Source organism: Elaeis guineensis, chromosome 4 (genome assembly GCF_000442705.2).
Source record: "Elaeis guineensis isolate ETL-2024a chromosome 4, EG11, whole genome shotgun sequence".
Lineage (NCBI taxonomy): Eukaryota > Viridiplantae > Streptophyta > Magnoliopsida > Arecales > Arecaceae > Elaeis > Elaeis guineensis.
The window spans coordinates 14,151,491-14,173,373 of record NC_025996.2 but is presented as its reverse complement, the minus strand read 5'-3'; the positions used below and the strand labels follow the sequence as shown (position 1 = coordinate 14,173,373).

General features: G+C 35.9%; 1 protein-coding gene across 1 annotated transcript; it reads right to left on the bottom strand.

The window, feature by feature from the left end:
• Positions 1-1,413: 1,413 nt before the first annotated feature.
• Positions 1,414-14,743, bottom strand: LOC105043781 (uncharacterized). The gene is made up of 8 exons (XM_073255609.1): positions 14,233-14,743; positions 11,591-11,730; positions 11,289-11,388; positions 11,116-11,214; positions 8,849-9,196; positions 2,993-3,085; positions 2,708-2,916; positions 1,414-1,998 (listed from the first exon to the last, which is right to left on the bottom strand). The coding sequence occupies exons 1-8, from the start codon at positions 14,584-14,586 to the stop codon at positions 1,737-1,739; spliced, it is 1,605 nt and encodes a 534-aa protein (XP_073111710.1). The 5' UTR covers positions 14,587-14,743; the 3' UTR covers positions 1,414-1,736.
• Positions 14,744-21,883: the final 7,140 nt, after the last annotated feature.

Sequence of the window (21,883 nt, the reverse complement as noted above, 5' to 3'; positions counted from 1 at the left end):
CGTGTTTAACCGCCTTTCTTTTGGTTGGGGCACAAAGAAGGACATCGCGGAGTGCACATGAAACCTCTAGCGATCAGCGCGTGCGGCCGAGTTGAACAGAGGGCATAAAATTCTTGATACCCAGGAAATAGCCAACTAGTAGAGAGGAAAAGATTGCAGCACCACATAACATGAACCAGAACAGCAGCGGGAAGACCAAAGGGAAGAGGGCACACAGAGAGATGTAGGACACTGGAGACATACCAAAGGCGACATCTCTGAATGAAACAGAGGAAGCACATACCAAGGCTTCTCTGCCTCATGAGCTCTGTCGTTTTCCATTACTAGGATCGGGTGAATAAAGTTTTCAGCATCATCATCGGGGATTGATCGACCATACTGCCATCCCCAATTTAGCAATGTTTCAGGACATGGACAGAGGGTACTTGATGAGAATGGGGGAGGGTTCAGCAGATGCATCAACCCCTGATTTCTTCTTCCTAGAGGAGAGAAGCCAAGCGGTAGAGCCCCACGGACGTACAGCTGGGGCTCTGAGATAGCATTTTTCGATGAAGTTGAAACTCAGAAGCTGGCTCAGAGAGGTTGACAGGAAGATGGGACCTGGGTCAGAGGTTGATTTGCAGGGGAAGGGCTAGGCTCATCTGACGGGAGCGCTTGGGCGTGGGCAGGTTCGACACCCGACTTTGGACTAGGGGCAGCATGGGTGAAACCGTTAAGGCCATTTGGCACTGTCGAAGAGGGCAGATGCTTCGAATGGGACTAGACCCAAGAACCCGGATCCACTTGGAGCCATTGACTAGTCTCACATTCGAAATCCCCCAACTGCAACTGAGCTGCCAAATTTAAGAGGTCTGGGCACGCCGCCAGATCCAAAGGCACGGCAAGAGAAGCAGGGAAGAGAGCCTCCTGTTCCGTCGAGGTGAGATATGACAGTTGGAGATACATCTCCAGACAGACCAGCGGGTTGGGGGCCGAGTCTGCAAGGCACCGACCTGGGCGAGGTGAGTACGCCAAATTGGGTATTTCCATCCTCTTCCCTCGAGAAATAAAAGATTGAGGTGATTGCATAAGCATTCTTGGTTTCCTTTCGAGGAACATGTTGCATGCATGCATGGTTTCCAATTCAGCTCAGGTTACGAGCACACGTTATATCGTTCAGCTCTGTTTTCGCATCAAGGATATATTTGATATATCATTCTATGCTTGAACTTATATCGCTGCTTTCCTTTCCGTCACTCTTTTTTTCCATCCCTATTGAGAAACCACGTTAATTGTTTTCCAGCTATTATTGTTCATTTGAATGCTGCATAGCGAAGGACCTGAAGAGGAGCCGAGGATCTTCACTCACTAAAAGTAGAGGTGTATAAGATAACCTTGGTAAAGTATAATATACTGAGGAAGTGGAGGCCTCAATAAACCCAAATGTAAACTGTATATTTATGGAACATTTTGCATCTGTGTAATATTACGACAGTTTATCCAAGGAAATAAAAAAGTGAAAATCATAACAATAGCCGCATGGTTAACATCTGTATCTAAATGTGATGAGAATCGAGCAGGAACTTCTATAATGGGAACAAGTAAATTCATCACTGAACCAGATTGCTAGATGGAAAAATGGACCCGGCAAATAGCACCTAAAAAATGGGAACCGAATATCAACCCAGAAAAAAGATGTGCACATACGTAACTAAATATGAGCGATCACATTACCATGCGCCAGACAGATCGAAAGTCTAAAGACCAGGGATTGACTCGAGATTGTATTTTGCTGATGCAGCAGCTTCATTCTCCTCGCTCTCCTTTGATTTTGGTTTCTCTATTGCACCCAGGGCCTGCAAGTAGGAGTAGGATGCATTCCGATTGGAAGATGAGCTTGGATTGCTGATTCTGCTTGCCAGGAACCTACGGATGAGACGCCTAAGAAATGGAGCCATAGTGTCCGGTTCATGCTCTAAGTAGTACATGATTCCTCCCGTGCATAAACAAAAAGAGCCACCTGTCAATTGATGAGCCATCAGATTAAGTGATTTTTGGGAAATCTAACCAACATTTAGTATAGAGTGTTCATTTTTGACGCCCACTGTGACTTCATTTTTTATCATATCTATTTCATTTAATTTAAGAGACATGAAATTCCAGTAGCATTCTACAAAACGTAATATCATGAACGACCCCTTCTGCAGTAGACCGCCGTAAATACTACAAATTAACATCACATACTAGGCAAACAATGTTTCTAGGTAGCGAAACATGTACAACAACAAGAACCATGCAATTTTTGATCAAGAGCAAGCAGTGTGCATAAGTGTCCTGTGTTATGCTACAAATCTGTCACCCTTGACCCTCCTTTTCCAACAACTGTCATAATGAAGGATTAAGGATCATTTGTATTTCTGTTGAGTGTTGAAACAAATGAGATGGGTACACACAGCCAAACTAATTTCAGCTTGCTCCAATTATGGTTGTTTAGTTTCTATGTCCTAATCCAAATGCTAATATTCAAACAAAAATCCCAGGGCCCATGCCTCCAGATCAGGGTCAACTCCTAGAGAAAGAAAGTACAGTCTAAGCCCAACCCCTAGATAAAGAAATACCGGGTATGGTTTGTTCCCCAGCCTCAGCTAAATTTGACCTGTTTTATTTGACTAAACTTATGAAAGATGAATTATTAAATTAGATATAAGCAAAGGAGAAGGAAGTTAATACCTCCGCATTTTTTATATCAGGGAGTATATGGCGATTAACTAAGATATACCACAAAGAATCTCCAGCTCGAGGGAGCACATAGAGAGCCAACTCTCCTCTTCTAGCTTTCTTTTCCAAAAGTACAGAAAGAGCAGACATTCCACCAGCAAACCAATATAAAAGTTTGTGGTCCTTTGTTGCTACCTTACGGTGCAAACAGATGACACCCTAGCATCATCCAAGATGACAATTAGTAAGTGAATGCCATGAATTCTAAGAAAATGCTTCATCAGTAAATAGTTACCTGGAAGATTCCAACAAAAGCAGACAAGAATGTTGTTGAGCGAACAGCATCCTGAACGGCACGCCAACAGGTCCATGCAGGAGACTCCAAAAACTAGTGTTTGATTCATCCCAAAAATATTTTTGTTTGGTCAAGAATTTATATATATTTGAAGAGACAGTAATGTAATGCTCAAAATGCAGCAGTGTGGTTTTGACAGTTTGCTAAATAGACGGACAAATCATGTATGAAGTATTTAAATTCCCCTAAATAAAATCAAGATTATGATGATATAAAACTAAATTACATGTATGAAGTATTTATATTCCCTTATCGAATCAGGATTATAATGATATAAAACTAAATATCAAGACACTGAACCATTTCAAAAATTCTAGGACCACTCAGATGTTTCAAAATGTTCTTCTTTGTTAAATCAAATAGATCAAGCACCCTTGAATTTCATTGGTAGTTGAAATCAACCTTTTTTGGACTTGACTGATCTGTTATATAGAACTGTGTTCAACCAAAACCAGCCAATGTATGTTTACTCCGTCAACGAAATAGAAGCTTAAAACAGTTTGAACCAAACAAGTTGACATCGAGCTGGTCAAACCACTCAAACTTGAACAATAAGTTTTGGAATTCTAGATAGTTAAGGAATTTATGTGGTCTAAGGCGTAACAGTCTGGTCTTGTTTTACAGCAGGAATAGTTTTCAGGTTTTTGGATTTGAAGGGAAGGAATATAGTGAAAGAAAGGGCACCTGGGTTGATTCATGAGAATTTAAGGCAAATTTAATAATTGTGTGTGGCAGATAGTTTTAAGGTGAAGAGACATTAGGCTGATCAGGTGGCTGGTTGGGAATCTTGAGAATGCCCCGTTGATTCTATTCAGCAGACTTCAACCAACCGCGGATGCAAATTTAGTAGTTTGATTAAGTTGAAGCAAGTGTTTGGAATATGGATAGTGGTTTTTTTTTTTTTTGTAGGTACTTCACGAAACTTTTAGCATTCATTAGGTTGGTTAGCAGTTCCATTGTTATGGTTGATTGTTGCCCCTAAACTATATGGTTAATTGTTAGACTTATGGTTGCTAGTTCATCTTCCCTTGAATAATATTCTAAAGCCTTCTGATGAATCTAGGTTGAAGAACTAATTTTTAACCATGATTATCAATCATTTGAAGAACAAACATCAAAGGAGGAGGAGGTATATGTCAAAAAAATTACAAGGGGTTATATCTCGAAACAATTACAAGTGTGAATGTTTTGGCATGTTAAAGAATTTGGTTAATAATGAAGAACCATTTATTTCAAGAAGAAAATATGGCTCTTTCTTTCCTTTCATTTCTTTTATACGAAGAACAATAAGTCCCACAAACCAAGAATTAATACAATTCTCAAATGTTGTGATTATTAAAGTTGTATTTGATTCAAGAAAAGTGTATGGAGGCAAAATATGCAAGATTTTATCGAACAAAAAATGCTTGTGACGTTCACCATTAGTACGAAAGATGTTGGATTTGAAAAGTAAGAACAAGCTGCTCAAGTGATTTAGCAATAAATATTCATAGGAATGTATCATCAAATTCATGATGAAATATGAGCAGAGACGTCCAGTGACCAAGCCAAAAGAAGCCTGCTCCATGGAGCCTGCATAGGAAGCCATTATAATTTTCTTGCATTTGTAATTTATTAGGCTTGTAAGTGCCCAGCTTCCGCATTTGACTTTATGGTTAGCAGTCTTACGATTAAAGCAACCCCCTTGGAAAACATTAGTAAGACTTAAACTTGATTTGTTGTTAATGTTACAGGCCTAAAGTTGCAGGGATTCAATCGGGCAGCTCAGACTCAGGAAGGAGTGGACTAAATTCTGCTTAAGAATCATTGATGTTGCTAGCATGAATTGGAAATGAGGCTTTTGGGCACCACTTGTCTCACAGGCTTTAAGTTGAACTAGCTATTTTTTTATGAGAATTTCATCCCCTCATTTTTGGAGTTCTTGTATTATTTCTCCTGTCCCTCTATAGACTTATTTAAGTTATTAGAGCGGTGAGCGTGTATACAGGGTTTCACTTGGCCTCTGGTAATTAAGTCCACATTCACCAAAAACACAGCACACATTAGGTTTGCTGCAAAGTGATAACTTAGTTTCCCTTTTGGGCCCACCTGTCATACATGGTACCGAACTCCAACAATCTCTCTGTTGATTTAAATGCTAACAAAAATAGTTCTTGATTATGTAATCAATAAACCAAAGGCCCATCAGTGAAGAATCTTGTGATGTCTTTGGTAGAACTACTTCTTGGCCACCATATTAATTAGGTCATGAGTCTCGTGCCAGCTTTGGTACCGTGAGGTCTTTGTCAGAAAAGAAGAAAGACATACATCACTTTTTCTTTAAGACATAGTGCTAACCAAATAACCTTTATTAGGGCCCTCGAGTCCAAATGGAATTTGAGCAGGTATATAGCTAATTTCACCCAAAAATCTATGTACTTGAAAACCATGCTTTCCAAAAATACTAAAAGCAATTGTAATAATCCAGAATGGCATAAACCTATTCCATAATGACTTTTCAAACTAATTTTACTACCTCCACATTATGTCTCAAAAACCTTAATAACTTCCAGCAATTTTTTGGCAATCACATATAGTCCACATGCTTGTCAGTGGACTACTGATGTGGATATGACCAGGGTTGGTTAATTTGCAATACTGCAAGATCTGAAATTTATTCCAGATCAGCAATAATATTAGAAATTTGATCTTATCCATGATCTTGGGCAATTTCTCAAGCACAAATATAAGCATTTAAGGAGAGGATATGAGCAAAACAGCAAATAAATTCGAAATATACTTCCAAAAAAAAAAAGAAAAACTAAATCTGAATCCAGTCTGGAGGAAATAAAATATGTGCAGTCAATAATATGTTTTAACTTTTCTTGAAAGTTAAATAAAGAAAAAAAAGTGATATTCATTCAGTCAAAGAAACTTTTTTATGATAACTTTATTAAAATTCTCATCACACGATAGATATATGAATGCCCAAACTGTTGGTTGTAGCTTATAGCAAGCAGCAAAAGCAATGAGGTCCATCATTCAACAACCCATTCCTTAAGTTGTACTTTCTTCAACTATGTACCTTCAACTGAAAAGAACAAATGAGCCAATGAAATGGACAACTCTTCATTTCTTGATGACTAGTGAAACTAATGCCAAATGTTTAGAAGGTACTAGGGAGGATATCACATATGAATGCATCTTGAGGGGACAAGAAGGCAAAACAAAGAACCTGGGCATATGATGGAAGTATTTAAATTATTATCTTTGTAGATTAATTACAAGATTGTACACTTTTAAAAAGTACTCATTTATTGGGGTCCTGCGAGAGTAGATGGTACACTTGTAGAAATATGGTCTTCATTATTCCTCAGTTTGACAAAACTTACTTTTTTAAAACCAAAATTTGTACAAGTACCAAAGTGGTCCTCTTCTTCTAGCTGTTGTTTATATTATCTGGACTTACCATTCTACAATTTTTTCATGCATTTCCTTGTTACTTTCATGATCAAGGAAAGAAAATAATCTGTAAGAATTTTGCCCAGGTATTGATCTACACTGGAGCACATTGGTAAGGACTCTAAGGTAATTGTACAAGGACCAATGCATTCCTCTTCCTCTAACTGTTATTTACATTATTGTGGAATTTCCATTCTACAATATTTCATGCACTTGTTATTTGTATGACGAAGGAAAGAAAACCTGATCTGTAAGAGTTTTGGGTGATATTCGTAAGGTACCCATACCAGTAAGCCCTCTCTACCAGTGCCATACTGAGATATGGAATTTCACGTCTACTCTGTTTTGCTGGTACCAAGAGGCATGATACCATACTAGCACATATCATACTTATCAAGTGTCAGTAAGGCTGTAAGTGGATTGCATTGACCTGTTTCCTATCTGGAACCAATCCAAAATTAATCCTGTCCAACACTAATGAAGTTATTTGGATTAGGCTCTGATTCAAAATTATGTCATATTTTGAATATGGATTGGATTTGAATCCTTAAATTTTGAATCTAAATACAAATAACTCAAAACTAGTAAATAGTTTGTTTCAAAACCCTCCTTGAATTTAAGAAATCAGTATACTTCTCATGCCATAAATTGTCACTAATTTATGTTGTTCATTATAATCATGCATCATTATCAATCAAATTCTATGTAGAATATTCTTTTGATAATGTTTGCATTTAATTAGGTCATCAACATACATGCTTGTTATGATTTGTGTTTGGATTTTTTTTCACACAAAAAATCAATGCATTGATAAAATTAATATTAAATCCTAGCCGATCCAAAAGCAAGGGACCTGGATTAGATTTGGGTTCAAGTTTCTGACCAAATTCAGACATGGATTGGGCTTGGCTTGTTCCCACTCCCCATCCAACCTGAACTGCTTGCTGCCCTAAGTGTCAGTACAAGTACCAGTAGACATGCTTCCACCCTTGGTTTTGACACCCATGGATGCTGATCTATCACGAGTTCTCTGGAATGAATTAAAATTTCCATTCATCTACAAGATAATAACAATGCTCACTCTATATAACGCATATGTGCATACACAAAAGGAAATGCTCATCCAAATGCCTGGTGCTAACAATACCTGACACGACCAGCATACCGTCTTGAACTGGACATGAAGTTAAGAGGTCTGGTTTGCATGAAATCAGGTTTGGATCATAAACAAATTGATCTGACCAAGCCTCCTATTATATAGATCGAGGTATTTTAAGACTCGACCTGTTTGACCCAGATTGACTTGTCTCATGATCAGGTCAAATTGACACAACTTACAACCTGAGCCTGAAAGTGACATGGGACCGACCCATTTAACTCCACATGGATGGAATTAAATTAAAGCAATTAAACTAAAGTTATATAGAACATTACATGGAACAATTTGCAACAGGTGAACAACATATGAAACAATGATACTAGAGAACCATCATGTGTTAATAGGTCGACCATGTTCGTGTCATGTTAACTGTATCAAATTAGGTTTGACATCATGTCAGATGTTTTATTTAACAGGTCAATTTATGTCATTCCAGAACCAACCTGACCCAAACAGGTTATTAAAAGGATCCCATGTGTCAGGTTGTCTTACCTCTTTCACTAATAACTTGTTTCTAACTTGTACATTAAAGACAACTGGATTTGGATTGACAAGTTTTTACTTGAATATCTGTATTTCAACCAGACACATATCTGGCCCGACCCATTGCCACCCACACACATACCATCCAAAGATGCACCCTTATAGCCACATGTGCCATGGTGCATGAATGCACATGCACAAGAATGCACACACATACATGCATAAGATTCTTGAGTTTATAGTGCATACAAATCAGAGTGAGGTTCCATATTTAACAATGTGAGACACATATGCAGATCAAAGGGATAATAAAATGCAGCATAGCATCCTTCAGTGATTTTTAAATAAAAAAATTAATATGCAAACGATATAATATAAACACACTATGATGCAGTTTCATCATGCTCAGAGACAAACTGTGCTTATGTAGATACCTTTTCCACAACTGCAAAGTGCAAGTTGACATCCGTTGCAATCTCATTAAGTAAAAAAGGTTAAAATTCTTGGAACTCAAAGTCATGCATGTAGCAGAAAGATCATGTGTTATGCAACACCACTATTAACTGACAAATGCATCTAAGGCAACTTTGGTTAAGCAACGAAAAGATAAAAAAATATATATATATTGGCTTGCTAATTTATGCATTCATTTTAAAATTCAGTAAAATAGATAAAGGAAGAAAGAAACCAACTGAGCCATTAAAATGGAATACCTTTTGTAGATGGAGAACAACAAATGGTACAAATGTCAATGAGAAATATAGGGGAAAGGTTTTCCTGAATGTTGCTGAAGCAGCAGTGGCATTGTGTGTCAGGCAAGAATTGGTGCCAGGATGAATTATGGAACAAGGAATAATTGTGGGATACTCTGCTAAATTTATAGAGCTGGAACTCTTTTTGTTTGATAAATAAGCTGACAAAGCAACAACATCCACAGGACCACCTCTACAACTTTCTCGCACAGCCTTGTACACAGGTTCTGCAACTGGTCCAGTCTTTTGAATAAAATCTTGGTATGCTTTAGGCAAGCTCTCAGGCCGCATTATGAAGGCATACATGACCTGCAAAAGGAGTAAATTTATTTATTGAATGCTAATTTAATTAAATCATATCAAATGATAGAAAAGGAAAATTTATATCATTGATGGTCCATAATGTTTCTGCACAAAGACAATGGACTTTAGAAGGGAAGGGATAAAGGCCAGGGCAAGACTTAAAGTTTACATTTATGACAAAGCAGTAGGCAAAACCAGGAATTAAGTATTGGTACACAGCATTCCATACAGGCCATATTGTACCATACAGGTAAGAAAGTAGAACTGATTTTCACTATCTCCGTAATATTTCCACTCCCAAAACCCAGATCAACCCAAACAAATGAAATGATGACATATTTTCTGGATGCAGAGATGCATAACACTAGTATACCGTATAGTATACCCAGCATTAGTCATTGCAATGATGGGGATGGTGATCATCAATATCAACATGAGGCACCTTGCATTAGCATGGCCACCTAATTGCTAAGATATATGGGCTTATGTATGATGCAGTTGCACTCTTACTTTTTGTTCTTTGAACTTAAATGCAGTGTTATGCTACTTGTTAATACTCATGATTTAGCAGTTTCAACTTTTCATGGTCCACACTCTTCATATTTCATGCCTCTTAATGCCTTAAACCTCTCCTCTTCCAAAAACCTTAGCACATTATTGTCATATGCTCCACTCAGCAATACGATAGGACACCCAGTAATGACATGAACATGCTTTCTAAATATATTTTTCCAGCCTAGTATCAGTGATGCTATATAGAATAGTTGTCGAGAATCATTTTTACTTCCAAATGATATACCATTTGTTTTCTCTAGCTTGTTTTGAAAAGGAAGCAGCTCATCTGTGTGTGTGTGTGTGTGTGTCCATTCTCATGTGCGGCCCCTTTGCATGACACCACCACCTATCAAGCCAGGTGAGCAGTTATCCAAGCCGCAACCCTTGTCATCCAATTCATGCACGATGCTCTCTGTAGCTCTCTCCAAAAGATTGGCCACCTACACTACATCTTCCCATTACCACGGAAACCAAAAAAAACATGGCTTGATTTGATTAGTATCAAGATGTAGCTCAAAACATAACAATCACAAAATATAGTATTACATACCTTTTTGTAAATAATAATAATAACAACAATATGTAAAGAATGCTAGCTACTTCAGGCCAAAACAAAGACTAAGAGAATCAATTTGTCTGATATGTTTCCAGATAGACAGTATCCACCTTTTATGTATGGAGTGTCCTTTTAAGCAAGCACTCATGCATGTGATATGGCAGAGGAGAGATCATAATTAGGTAAACAAAAGGGTGGAACATCCCTTTGATTTACTTGGGTTAAAGCATTCTATAGTCAAACATTAAAAAAATCCTATCTGAAGAGGATATAGACAACAATGATTTGTGTGTGTTGGATGGGGTGAGGGGGGCAACCATGAGAGGGGGAAGAGGTTAAGATACCAATTCAAATTACATAGTAGGCCATACAAATCCAAACTAATAAGAATCCACGGCTAAAATAGCTACAAGCCAAATAATAAATATTAAGGTTTTCTAAATATACATCAAATCATCAAAAAGGAAACACAGTCCAATGACATCAAAACTCACATGATCTGATTTATCGTTTGGAAGTATCAACTGAATTATTAGTTATTTTCACGATGTTCCGTATCGAGTATCTCATGGATAAAATATGAATTCTCAAACAATGTCCATGCCATAATTGTGAACACCAAGCTCTACCTGTATCATCCATTTTGTGTCCAAAAAAAGCATGCTAGACAATCTCCAAAAAAGCTAATTTTGGATTAAATGGCATTTAAGATTTTCAAGATCATTATTAACACAATAAAATTTGAATTCATATGGACCATCGTGACTATTGATCGAATTTTCTTTTGTTCAGTTTACAGGCTATAAGTTTTCACCTGGGCACATGCCACGGAAAAAAGTAAAGCATCTCCATGTCTCCAATGGCTTCCCCAAAGGTGAAACTTGTTCTTGGACTTTGCAGAATTATATGCACACTATAAAACAAAAAAATTGGTAAATATATAAAGTCAAATTATTTGCAGAGTGGAGATCTCAAGCATTTTCGCACCTGACAAAGCCTAGCTAAAAGATACAAAGCAAGAGTGCGCCTCCTACTTGAATCATCTAATGCTAATATGGACAAGCCAGCAACCGAACCTGCTAAAATTCTGCTCCATCATGCCCTTCAATTAAGTTTTGAACATGGTTGAGGGATCAAGCACCAATAGCAAGAAAGTAACAAATAATATAGAAAATATTTGAACCATTTGGAGGGTATTAATTCTTTAACATGCACAAAACAACAAACATACATTAAGAAATTAAAAAAAAGAAAAAAGCAATTTCAGCATGTTATGACTAAAAACTTACGCATTAAATGGTGTCTCTTTCTTCCTGAACTTCCTCAAAAAACATCTAAGAGCATGATAAGATCCAGTAAAGCCACCAAAAAGTAATCCAATACGGCAAGCTTCTTCTCTTACTATTAAATCTTTCTCTGAAACAAGTTGCTGTACATGCAAAGCAAAAAAAAAAGTTAAAATATGAACACATATGGCATTACATCTCTATAAAAAAGAATGGCTATAACATTGCATATCTGCCAACACTATCCCACTATAATCTGTTCTTGATACCACAATAATGACAGAGAATGAATTGGCAGCTTTGCAATCTCAGATACGTGTAAGCATATGCAATGGAAAAGAGAAAAAGTTCACAATTCCTGGTACCATAATTTTAGCATGTCAGTACATCAGACCTTATAATTTTCCTGATTCACTTTTAATTTTCCAATGCTATATAGAGAAAACTATATGGCATTACGTTAAGCAAAGTGAAAATATTATTTCATTAGAATGCAATCATTTGCAAGGAAAACAAAGTATTAAAAACAACCATCTTCACAACTAAATCAACTATTAATTAAGTCAAGATCATGTGTCGTCTCTTAAGTCAATTATCATTTAAATGATTTTTATAACATGGTCAAGAGTGTGACATGCATGACATGGCAATACATAACCAAGTCTTTAAACTAGATGATTCTAATTATCAATGTTTAGCAAGGTGAGGCAGCAAATGTATGCAGATGGGTGGAGGTTGGCAATGTCATCCTCTAAATGCATGCAAAGATATTTCTGTGCAGAGTGAATATCATCTATCTAGCTTGCAGATGTGAAGCTCTCCGGTCTGCTCGTATGGAGGATGACCCCAAGAAAAAGCAATGCCTGCATATGATGCTGTTTACGAGCATATGTGACATATCTGAGGAGCCAAGAGGATAGCAAATCCTAAGCTAGCTTATAACTTCCTATGCCGCAGTATTGATGACAGCAATAGAAGTTCTAGGTTTAACAGGTATTTCTTAATTCAACAGAGCATATCAGGAAACAACCTTTGACTACTTTTATCAACAGGCAGATATAATATACATAATCATCTCCTTATGATGCAACCTCCTTGTAGATTAGTGTGATATTTAGGGTTTTAGGGGCTGCTTTCATTTCAGATCCAATCTGAGATTAACAAAGGATGCAAATTGCAGCAATTGTCATCCATGATAAGGATAAAGGAAGAACAAAGAGAAAGAAAGTTCTGATGAACAAATTGTAAACAGACGCTTCTTATTATTAGCACATATGTCTTTGTTCTTAATATCAAACCACAATCATAAATAAAAAAACAGAAGTCTTAAAGTATTCTTTATCATGGGATTTATGGGAGACAAAAAAAGGTAGGTGCATGGCACAACGACCCCAGATTGAGAAGGGGAGCCAGCCTGTCATATCTCCTCTCTCCTCTCTTGTTTTCTTATTGGCTGGCAAGGTCCTTCTATGAACTAAATAATATAATTTCAACTGCTCAAGCAAACTATGCACTAAAAGTAAATATTAAGCCTAAGAAACCAAAACTTAAAGCAATAGAAGATGATTATGTCAAGGGACATGGCTTATGAAAAGAGCTAATTTTTTGTCAAGTACTCCTGCAACCTTGGTGCCTTTGAGTTGTTTCCCGACAATGTACTTAGAGGCTCTTCTTTGTGGAAAGTTTGTGTACAGTCAAAGACATTTTTTTTATTAGTCGTAGGCTTTGACTAGGGTTGGCAAATGGCCTCAGGTTTGGAATGATCCCCTAAGATGGTGGTGATGTTAATTTCCAAATTTTATTCCCCAGGATGTGCCATAGTGGCTGATTACTGGATTGTGAAAGGTTGAAGTCTTGGAATCTGCCAACATCCATTGAATGAGACCATGCAGAAGCCCACCGTTTGTACCAAAATCTCAAAGATCTTCATGTAAAGAATAGATCAGATGATTTGGAATGGCAACTGAGCTAAAACAAAGTGCTCCCATCCAGCTACATATATGCTCTCATAAATTATGGTGGCCTTAAATGCTGCATTGCCAAAATGATTCGGGATGCAAGAATCCCACTGAAGGCAATGATCTTTGTTCGGCGTTATCCAGAAAAAGAGTTGTCATGAAGGATAAACTAAATTAACAAGCATTGATATATAATGGAATTGTCCTTCAAAAATAAAGACAGAATATGGATGACCTGGATTTTTCTGTTTTCTTGAATCATTGTGCAATGTTAGATTGTCCAACAGAATAAAAGAACAGGGAGCTCTTCAGTGAGCCACAGAAGGGGGAAGAGAGATATCCAACCTAAACAACGTACGTTATCAGGTGTTCTCAATACATTTGCCTGAAGCCATAAAATATGTTACAACTTGTGATCCATCTAGGGCACAAGAAGATCATTTCGAATAAACAGTTTAATACGGATCTAAGAATTCCTATAAATATTCAATCAGATGGTCCAATTCTCAATAGAAATTTTATTTAGTCATAGCAAAAAGCACCATATCCACAAATTGCAACACATTATCTCAATCAAATTCGTGTCAAAAAAGGCGAATTATTCCACTCATTCGTGATCTATATGTCATCTAAATTTTAAAAAAAAAAAAACACGCAGAGGAAAGAAAACAGGGAAGGATGGAGAACCTTGAGATCGAGGAGGGAGGAGTAGGACTGGCGCCGGGCGAGCTTGAAGGCGCGGAGGAGGATGCCGATCCCAACCCTAACCCCGTAGGATAGAAGAAAACTCTGACAGAGATTGCCGATGGCGTGTGCGACGCAGGACTCGTCGGCATGGTCACACTGGGGGTGGCCCCCGCCGCCACCGTCGGCCCCTCCCCGACGGGCATGGTGGCGCTGCAGCTCCTCGATCGCCTCCTTCAGCCTCAGCTCGGCCTCGCGGAGGCGGCGCTCGGCCCCCTCGGAGGCGGCGTTACTGTGGGCAGAGGCGGGCGGAGGCGGGGGATCGGAGGAGGAGGAGCGGCCGGAGAGGAACGGCATGGCGGGGGAGAGCGGGCGGAGGTCTCCGCATCGGCCGTGGAGGAAATCCTCCGGATTTTGTTCAAGGAAACATAAAGTGGGAGGAGGCCGGAGAGGCGGCTAACCGCTGGGGACGAGGATAGAAAGCTGGACCGTGACCGGCCTCCATCGGCGAAAAATGTCTCTCGTTTTTGCATCGCCAATCACAACCGCTCGATCAAGTAGTCTCCTTCTATCAAAGCATGCATCTTGATGCACCCCTACACAACGTCACGTGGTGCACGCCATGCATCGTATAATTTCTTGTGGGATCGCTTATGAAGATTTAAGCTATCATAATTCACTTGTTTTTTTGGTAAAGAAATATCATGATCCACTCCAAATGCCATCCACCATTGATGCAGCAACCCATGATACGATGGTATTGGCCCCTGCATTAGCGACGAGCTGACTCGTAACCTAGTCACTTTAAACGTGTTAGATTTCGAATAAACATATTTGGGTCATAAAAATTTGACCTAATCTAACCTATTTATCAAATGGGTTGAAGGGTCTGGTCTATTTAATACATCCTTATTTAATTGTTAAATTAGATCATGATCCGAAGTTTAATTTATTAATTTATTTTTTAATCTATTTAATTTGATTTGACTCGTTTATTAAGTATGTAGATAGATTGAATTATCTATTTAATAAAAAAATTGAATTTAAGTTTTAATTTTTGATCTATTTGAAAATGAGTTAGATTTAGATTGATATAATTTGACCCAATCTTTGAATCTGACCTAGCTGATCAGATTGCCACCATCATGCTACTCCATCGTTACAATTGTTATCCTTTGATATTTATGGGTGATAACATGGAAGTCATGAAATTGAGATCTTTTTGACCATATCTCTAAGATATAAAAAAAAGGATCTTGCATCATACTAATTATACTAGGGAATTCGTGCACTTTCCATTCAACACGTTAATGATTCAAAATATTTACTTTAAGTGCTCTTTATGGACAGCTAGATCAATGTAATATGGGTTTGGTCCAGGTAAATGGAACATAGCTCCACACACCATGAGAGGCTAGTGACAACCAACAACCCTCGTCCATAATGGAGGCAGGTATAAGGTTCCAGAGGAGGGAGATCAAAGATGTGTCTCAGCAGAGGAAGGAAAATTCATGGTCTCTCTCTGACAAAAACGCAGCACAGTCAGGATGAATATTTTTTTTTATTTTTAATGGTGCAATTTCGAAAAATTAATCTTACTCAAAAAAAAAAAAATCTGAAATTAATCTTGCGATCCACTCCATCGTGTTGCTCTTTATGGAGATATGGAGATGCACTTTATGAACTCCACCTAGTAGACATAATGCATGTTTCTTTTGGAGGTTAGGAGAAGAAAATTGAAGATAATCGAGAAGCATCGGTAATGCTTTTTTCGTTAATCCCTTGGTGGTCATGGGTTTAAGGTTCCATCTGCGTGAAGCTGATCTCCTTAATAGTTTGTTTTGCTTCTTTTCTTTCTAGAATTATGGTACAATTAGTTTTTATTGGTTGATTTTAATCTTATGTAGAAATTCTTCTTTGTGAAAAAATTTTAGTCAAATATTAAAAGAGTTTCAGTAATATAGTATTTTTAATAAAAATGGAAGTGTTTAATTTTTATTTAAATATATTTATGAGATTAAGAATAAAAAATTGACTCATCGAGAGCCTAGCTAATTGGTTCGTTAATTTATGATGTATATGAAAGAGAAAATCTGAAAGTATGTTATTACTATCCTAAGATAAATTTTCAATCCTTATATTAGGAATACTGCCTCAAGATATAATCGAGATACTCTCTTTTGAAGCATGATTGTGGAGAGAGTTGATATACCTTTCAAAACTTAGCAAAGAGAGCAGAAGTAAAAGAGTGTTTAAACACCCAAAGAGAGGAAATAGAAGAGAGAGCAAAGACTTGAGAAAGATAAATATATTTTGTTTTTTTAATGCCTTATACTTTCGAACTTATTGTTTTATATAGACTATAGGAAGATACGAACAAAGAGATACTTTGATGGTTGACCATGATGGGAATGACCAGTCAAAGAGTGATATGTCCACCATTACGGCAACGATGATTTAAAATGAAAGGATAAAAAATTTTTAGACTCATGGTCTTATACAAAACATAGGAAGACACGAGCAAATGGATATTTTGATTAGTTGACCATGATGGAAAATAATCGATCAAAAAGAGACATGCCTGTTTGGTCAAATAATCAATTGACTGTCGTAATAATGATGATTTAAAATTAAAAAATTAAAAATTAAAATATAAAATTATTGTGCCATTATGTGTTTGCGAGCTAGACTGGCTAGAGCGCGCATGGTGTAAAACTCACTTCCCTTTTTGACCCAAAGAAAGATATACAAAGAAAGAAAGTAGATAAATATTAAAAAGAGATTGTACCTTTTCAATGTGAGACTAAACTCATAACAAAATTTTTAGAGAACTTTGGAGGGCAGGGAGATTTTAAGTTTTTCCTCCAACTCTCTAACATTTAATCCATTTCAGCATTCATATTTGTGCGGGCCATGCTGCAATGATTGGGACTTTCATAGCTCATTCTGTGGATAGTTTGACAGGTGGTCTTATTGATCAGATGGGTAATCTCTTCTGCAAAACTCTGCTACTTATAGCTGTTGCTAGGGTGCTGCTTAAGAATGAATGAAGATATTGACACTCTGAGAAAGCTCCTTGAGGAAACAACTTTCTACGCTAGGCTTTGTAATAATATCTATAATATGACAATTGACCGCTTTTGTTCTTTAGAGCCAATGAAGAGACATGTTCAAAATACATTTTGAAGTTTCTAGGATAATGCAACTTTCTAACTCAGTTATTTGAGTACAATATTCCTTTCCCTATTATATGACATTGTTGTAAGCTTAATTTATAGTTATCAGCATTTATTTACATCACTATATTCTTATCATCTAATACCGCTTATAATATATAATGGCACGTTTGTTGCTGAACAAGGGAGAAAAAAAAAAGTCCACTGATCATTCTTGTTTGTTATTATTAGAAGCACAAATAGCTAACAATAATTAAGCACAACCCATAGTTGAGGATTCACATACTCTTTGCAACTTATGTCACTCTTTTTTTTTTTTTTTTTTTTTATAGAGAACAATTCAATTAGATGTTCTCATGTGGCCTCACTTTTGATGCTAAAATTATTCAACAGTCTCTATGATCTTTTCCTAGCTTTGTTGGGAAGGCACTGCTTGAACTGATATCACAATTTGGTTGACCATGGTTATATTCAGTTTTAAGAAGGTATTGACTTTTTTTCCTCTAATCATCCCAGGCATCATATTATTTCCGAGTTCACTTAATCAAGCGGAACTTCACTTGGTTACACATGAAAAAGTTCCATCCAGTAGAAATTCGAAAAAATAATTTTTATTGGAGTCCAACAAAGATTACTTCAGAAATACGCATAGAAGAACCACAAAAGAGTGTTTAAACTCCCCAAGCCTCCGGATTCCTCCGACTGGAACCCAAACAAGACAGACAATATCAATTTGAAACCCAATCCCCAAAAGGAATAAGAATCAGTTGAAATTTTTTTCCTAGAAACACCCGAGCTGTGAGCAACGTATTCCATATCAAGTCGAAACTGTGCAGCTAGTTTTTGGTTTCCGGCGGGTGTCTATCTCAACCTATTCTTGTAAAGGATATTTGTTGGCCCAAACAATATCCGTACGTTAACGATCCAACGGCTAATCATCAAATGGAAATCCAACGTTGGATCTTTATCCAACAGTTGTTATGTTTATTAGTTAACCTAGTTTAGTCCGAGAAGAAAACTTGACCACCGGATTGGAGAAAGAAATCCCCAGCTTTCACTATGAGAACTTGATTGATGCAATACTTTTTCCCTCACAATCGTGTTTGACCGGAGTGACTCAAGGGTTTTATTCTGCAAACAAAAAGATAATAATATTATATATATATATATATATATATAAATATAATATATATATATATATATATATATATATATAAATGTAATTATAATGATTATATAACAGACAAAAAGATAGCTAATAAATAAAATTATAATGATTATATAGCAAACAAAAAGATAACTAATAAAATATTTGATGATTTAAAGTATAAGTTCCTACATATTAATTTTTTTAATTTTCTCCAATATCTCATCGTCATGTATATCTATTCTTAAATTTATAATTTTTATTTAAAAAAAATAAATCAACTTATTTATACTTAAAAGAAACATACAAAAAGATAGCTAATAAAATATTTGATGATTTAAAGTATAAGTTCCTGCATATTAATTTTTTTAATTTTCTCTAATATCATGTCGTCATATATATTTGTTCTTAAATTCATAATTTTTATTATTTCAAAAAAATAAATTGACTTATTGATACTTAAGGAATCATGCTTCTCACATAAGGTGTGTGCTCACAAATGCTTAATGCATCAGTATAAATTATGAAAATCAAAGCTTAATTATAAGTTATATTCACTATTTAGACAATGTAGCACTCCTATCCTTCTAATTGGATAAATTCTCTGCTTTTTCCATCATCTGCTTGAAGGGGTCGAATAGGAAAGTTTAGATGATTTTTTTTCCACATAGAAAATATTGTGGTGTAGAAAAAAAGAACATTATTAGTCCCACATTGGTTGGAGTCAAAGGAGAATCTATCTTATATAGGAAGAAGCTATCCTTTCCATGCATGTGAGGTACTTTTTAAAAGGTAAAATCATGGGCTCTAAATGACCAAGGCTCACTGAAGTCTAAGGCCCACTGAAGTTTAAAAATGGTCATAAGCCAAAACGGACAATATCTCACATGTCGAGTCATGAGTCATTGACTACAACATTGACGCTAGAAGGAGGGCCTCACCCTTCATGGACTATGGGTAGGGGTGGCAATCGGATCGGGTCGGGTCATAAACGGATCGGATCAGAAAATCATTAACCCAAACCCGACCTGTTTATTAAACGGGTCAAAAATTTAAATCTGAACCGGATCTATTTATTAAATAGGTAACTCGACCCGACTCGATCCATTTAATCTATTTATTAAATAGATCAAATTAGGTTAAATGGATTAAACAGATTAAATGGGTTAAACAGATCGGATTAGATGGGTCACAAACAGATTTTAAACAGGTTAAACGGATCTTAAATGGGTTAAACAAGTTAAACAGATCGGGTTAAATGGGTCAGAAATAGGTTAAACAGGTTAAATAGATTAAATGAATTATCTGACTCAACTCGATCTGGATATTAAATAGGTTAAACAAATTAAACGGATCAGATATCTAAAACTCAAATCTGACCCAATCATTAAACAGGTTAAATGGGTCAACCCATTTATGACCCAAATCCATTTAGACTAAACCCAAACCTGTTTATGGCGGATTGAATACGGATCGGATTGACGGATCGGGTTATATTTTGCTAGTCCTAACTGTAGGGCTCCTTTCACCTAAATACCACTCTGTGGAGCTATGTTGTGATGTAGAAGAAAGGGCATCATTAATCTCACATTGGTTGGAGTCAAGGAAAAGATTAGCTTATATAGAAAGAAACTATTCTTTCCACGTGAGGCACTTTTTAAATGGCAAAATCATGAAACTCTGAATGATCAAGGCCCATCGAAGCCTAAGGCCCACTGAAGCCTAAAGATGGTCATGAGCCAAAGAGAATAATATCTCACATGCCGAGTCTTGAGCCCTTGACTGCAATAGGAAACATCAATGAAATCGAAGGAAAGATGAAAAAAATTAAAAGGCAAAACCTTTTTCCGTATAGATTGATCAATTTTTTTTTTTTTCTCTTCTTTTTTTTTCATTTTTTTTTTCAGAGATTCGTGAGAAGCAAAGCACCTTAGGGAGATCGGAGGGGAAGGCCGATGTTGGTGATGATGGGGAGGAAGGCGATGGCGGAGATCGATAGGAGGTGGCTAAGAGGAGGTCGGCGTCTCTCTTTTTTGAAGATCCATTCCACTAGGACTTGGAAAGGATTAAAGAAAAAAAATATTGCCGCTACTTGGAAAAAGAAAAAATAATTATAATGCAACATATAGCATGCTAAGAGAGTTTTGAACTCTCCTTTAATATATCGTACTAGTATATAACTCGCGTTTCACAGCAAGATTTAATTAAAATTATTAAATTAAAATATTTTATCAATATATAAATTTATCATACAATATAACATATAGTATTTTCATTGACTAAGGAATCTGAATCCATATTAATTTTCATCTTCAATAACCTCTCCATTTAAACTGAAAATATGAGCATCAAAAAATTGTATAGAGTATTACTAAATTGAGAAGGTTCCCTAACAAAAAATGATTGAAAAAAATAATAGTAATATTTGAAATTAAATTACCTCTAATTTAATCTTTTTATTCTTATTCGATCATTTTGAATCCATGTCACAAATAAAATACAATGATATTCTTTTCGAATTGAAGCTAGAACAAATGTCTTGAGTATAAAATATATAGAAGTCTTTATTGTAGAATACAAATATTGAAACAACATAAATGCATCAATGCCATAAAAAAGTATTCAATAAAGATAAAAAGAATAATTTTTTTTATAAGAAAATGATATGCAAAATTATTTTACTTTAATTTTTTCAATATCAGTCCAACTCTAAACCGATCCCTAGTTAAACCAACAATATATCCAAACTGGATTTGAAAAAAATTAAAGGAACTCTATATTAATTTTAATCCAATCTAGGTTATTGATTTTTCAAGCCCAATTAAATCAATCAAAAAATATAATCCATAATTTTAAATTTATTTTTCTAATTATCACTTTTTAAACTAAATATGTATGTATGTATGTGTGTGTGTGTGTGTCTATATATATATATGTGTGTGTGTGTGTGTTTTAATTTTATACAACCGAAACAATCAATTTTATTTATGTCAATTTTTGGATATTTTTTAGATCACATATAATATATTTAAATATTTTTATATTTTTCAATATAGAATTCTAAATTATCTTAAAATTTATTAAAAAAAATCTTTTTTGATGGATTAGGGTCTTGTAATTAATACAATCCATTTTATTTTTTTTATTTTTTAATATTTTTTATTTATATATAATAAATCAAGATATTTTACATATTTGCACATAAATTCTTAAAATTTATTTAAAAAAATTATGTTCAAATATAATACATAGATCTAAAAATGCAATCGACTAATTTTACATCTAATGCTACAATGGGCTCAGTGCTATAGTCAATAGTTTTTTTCTAAAT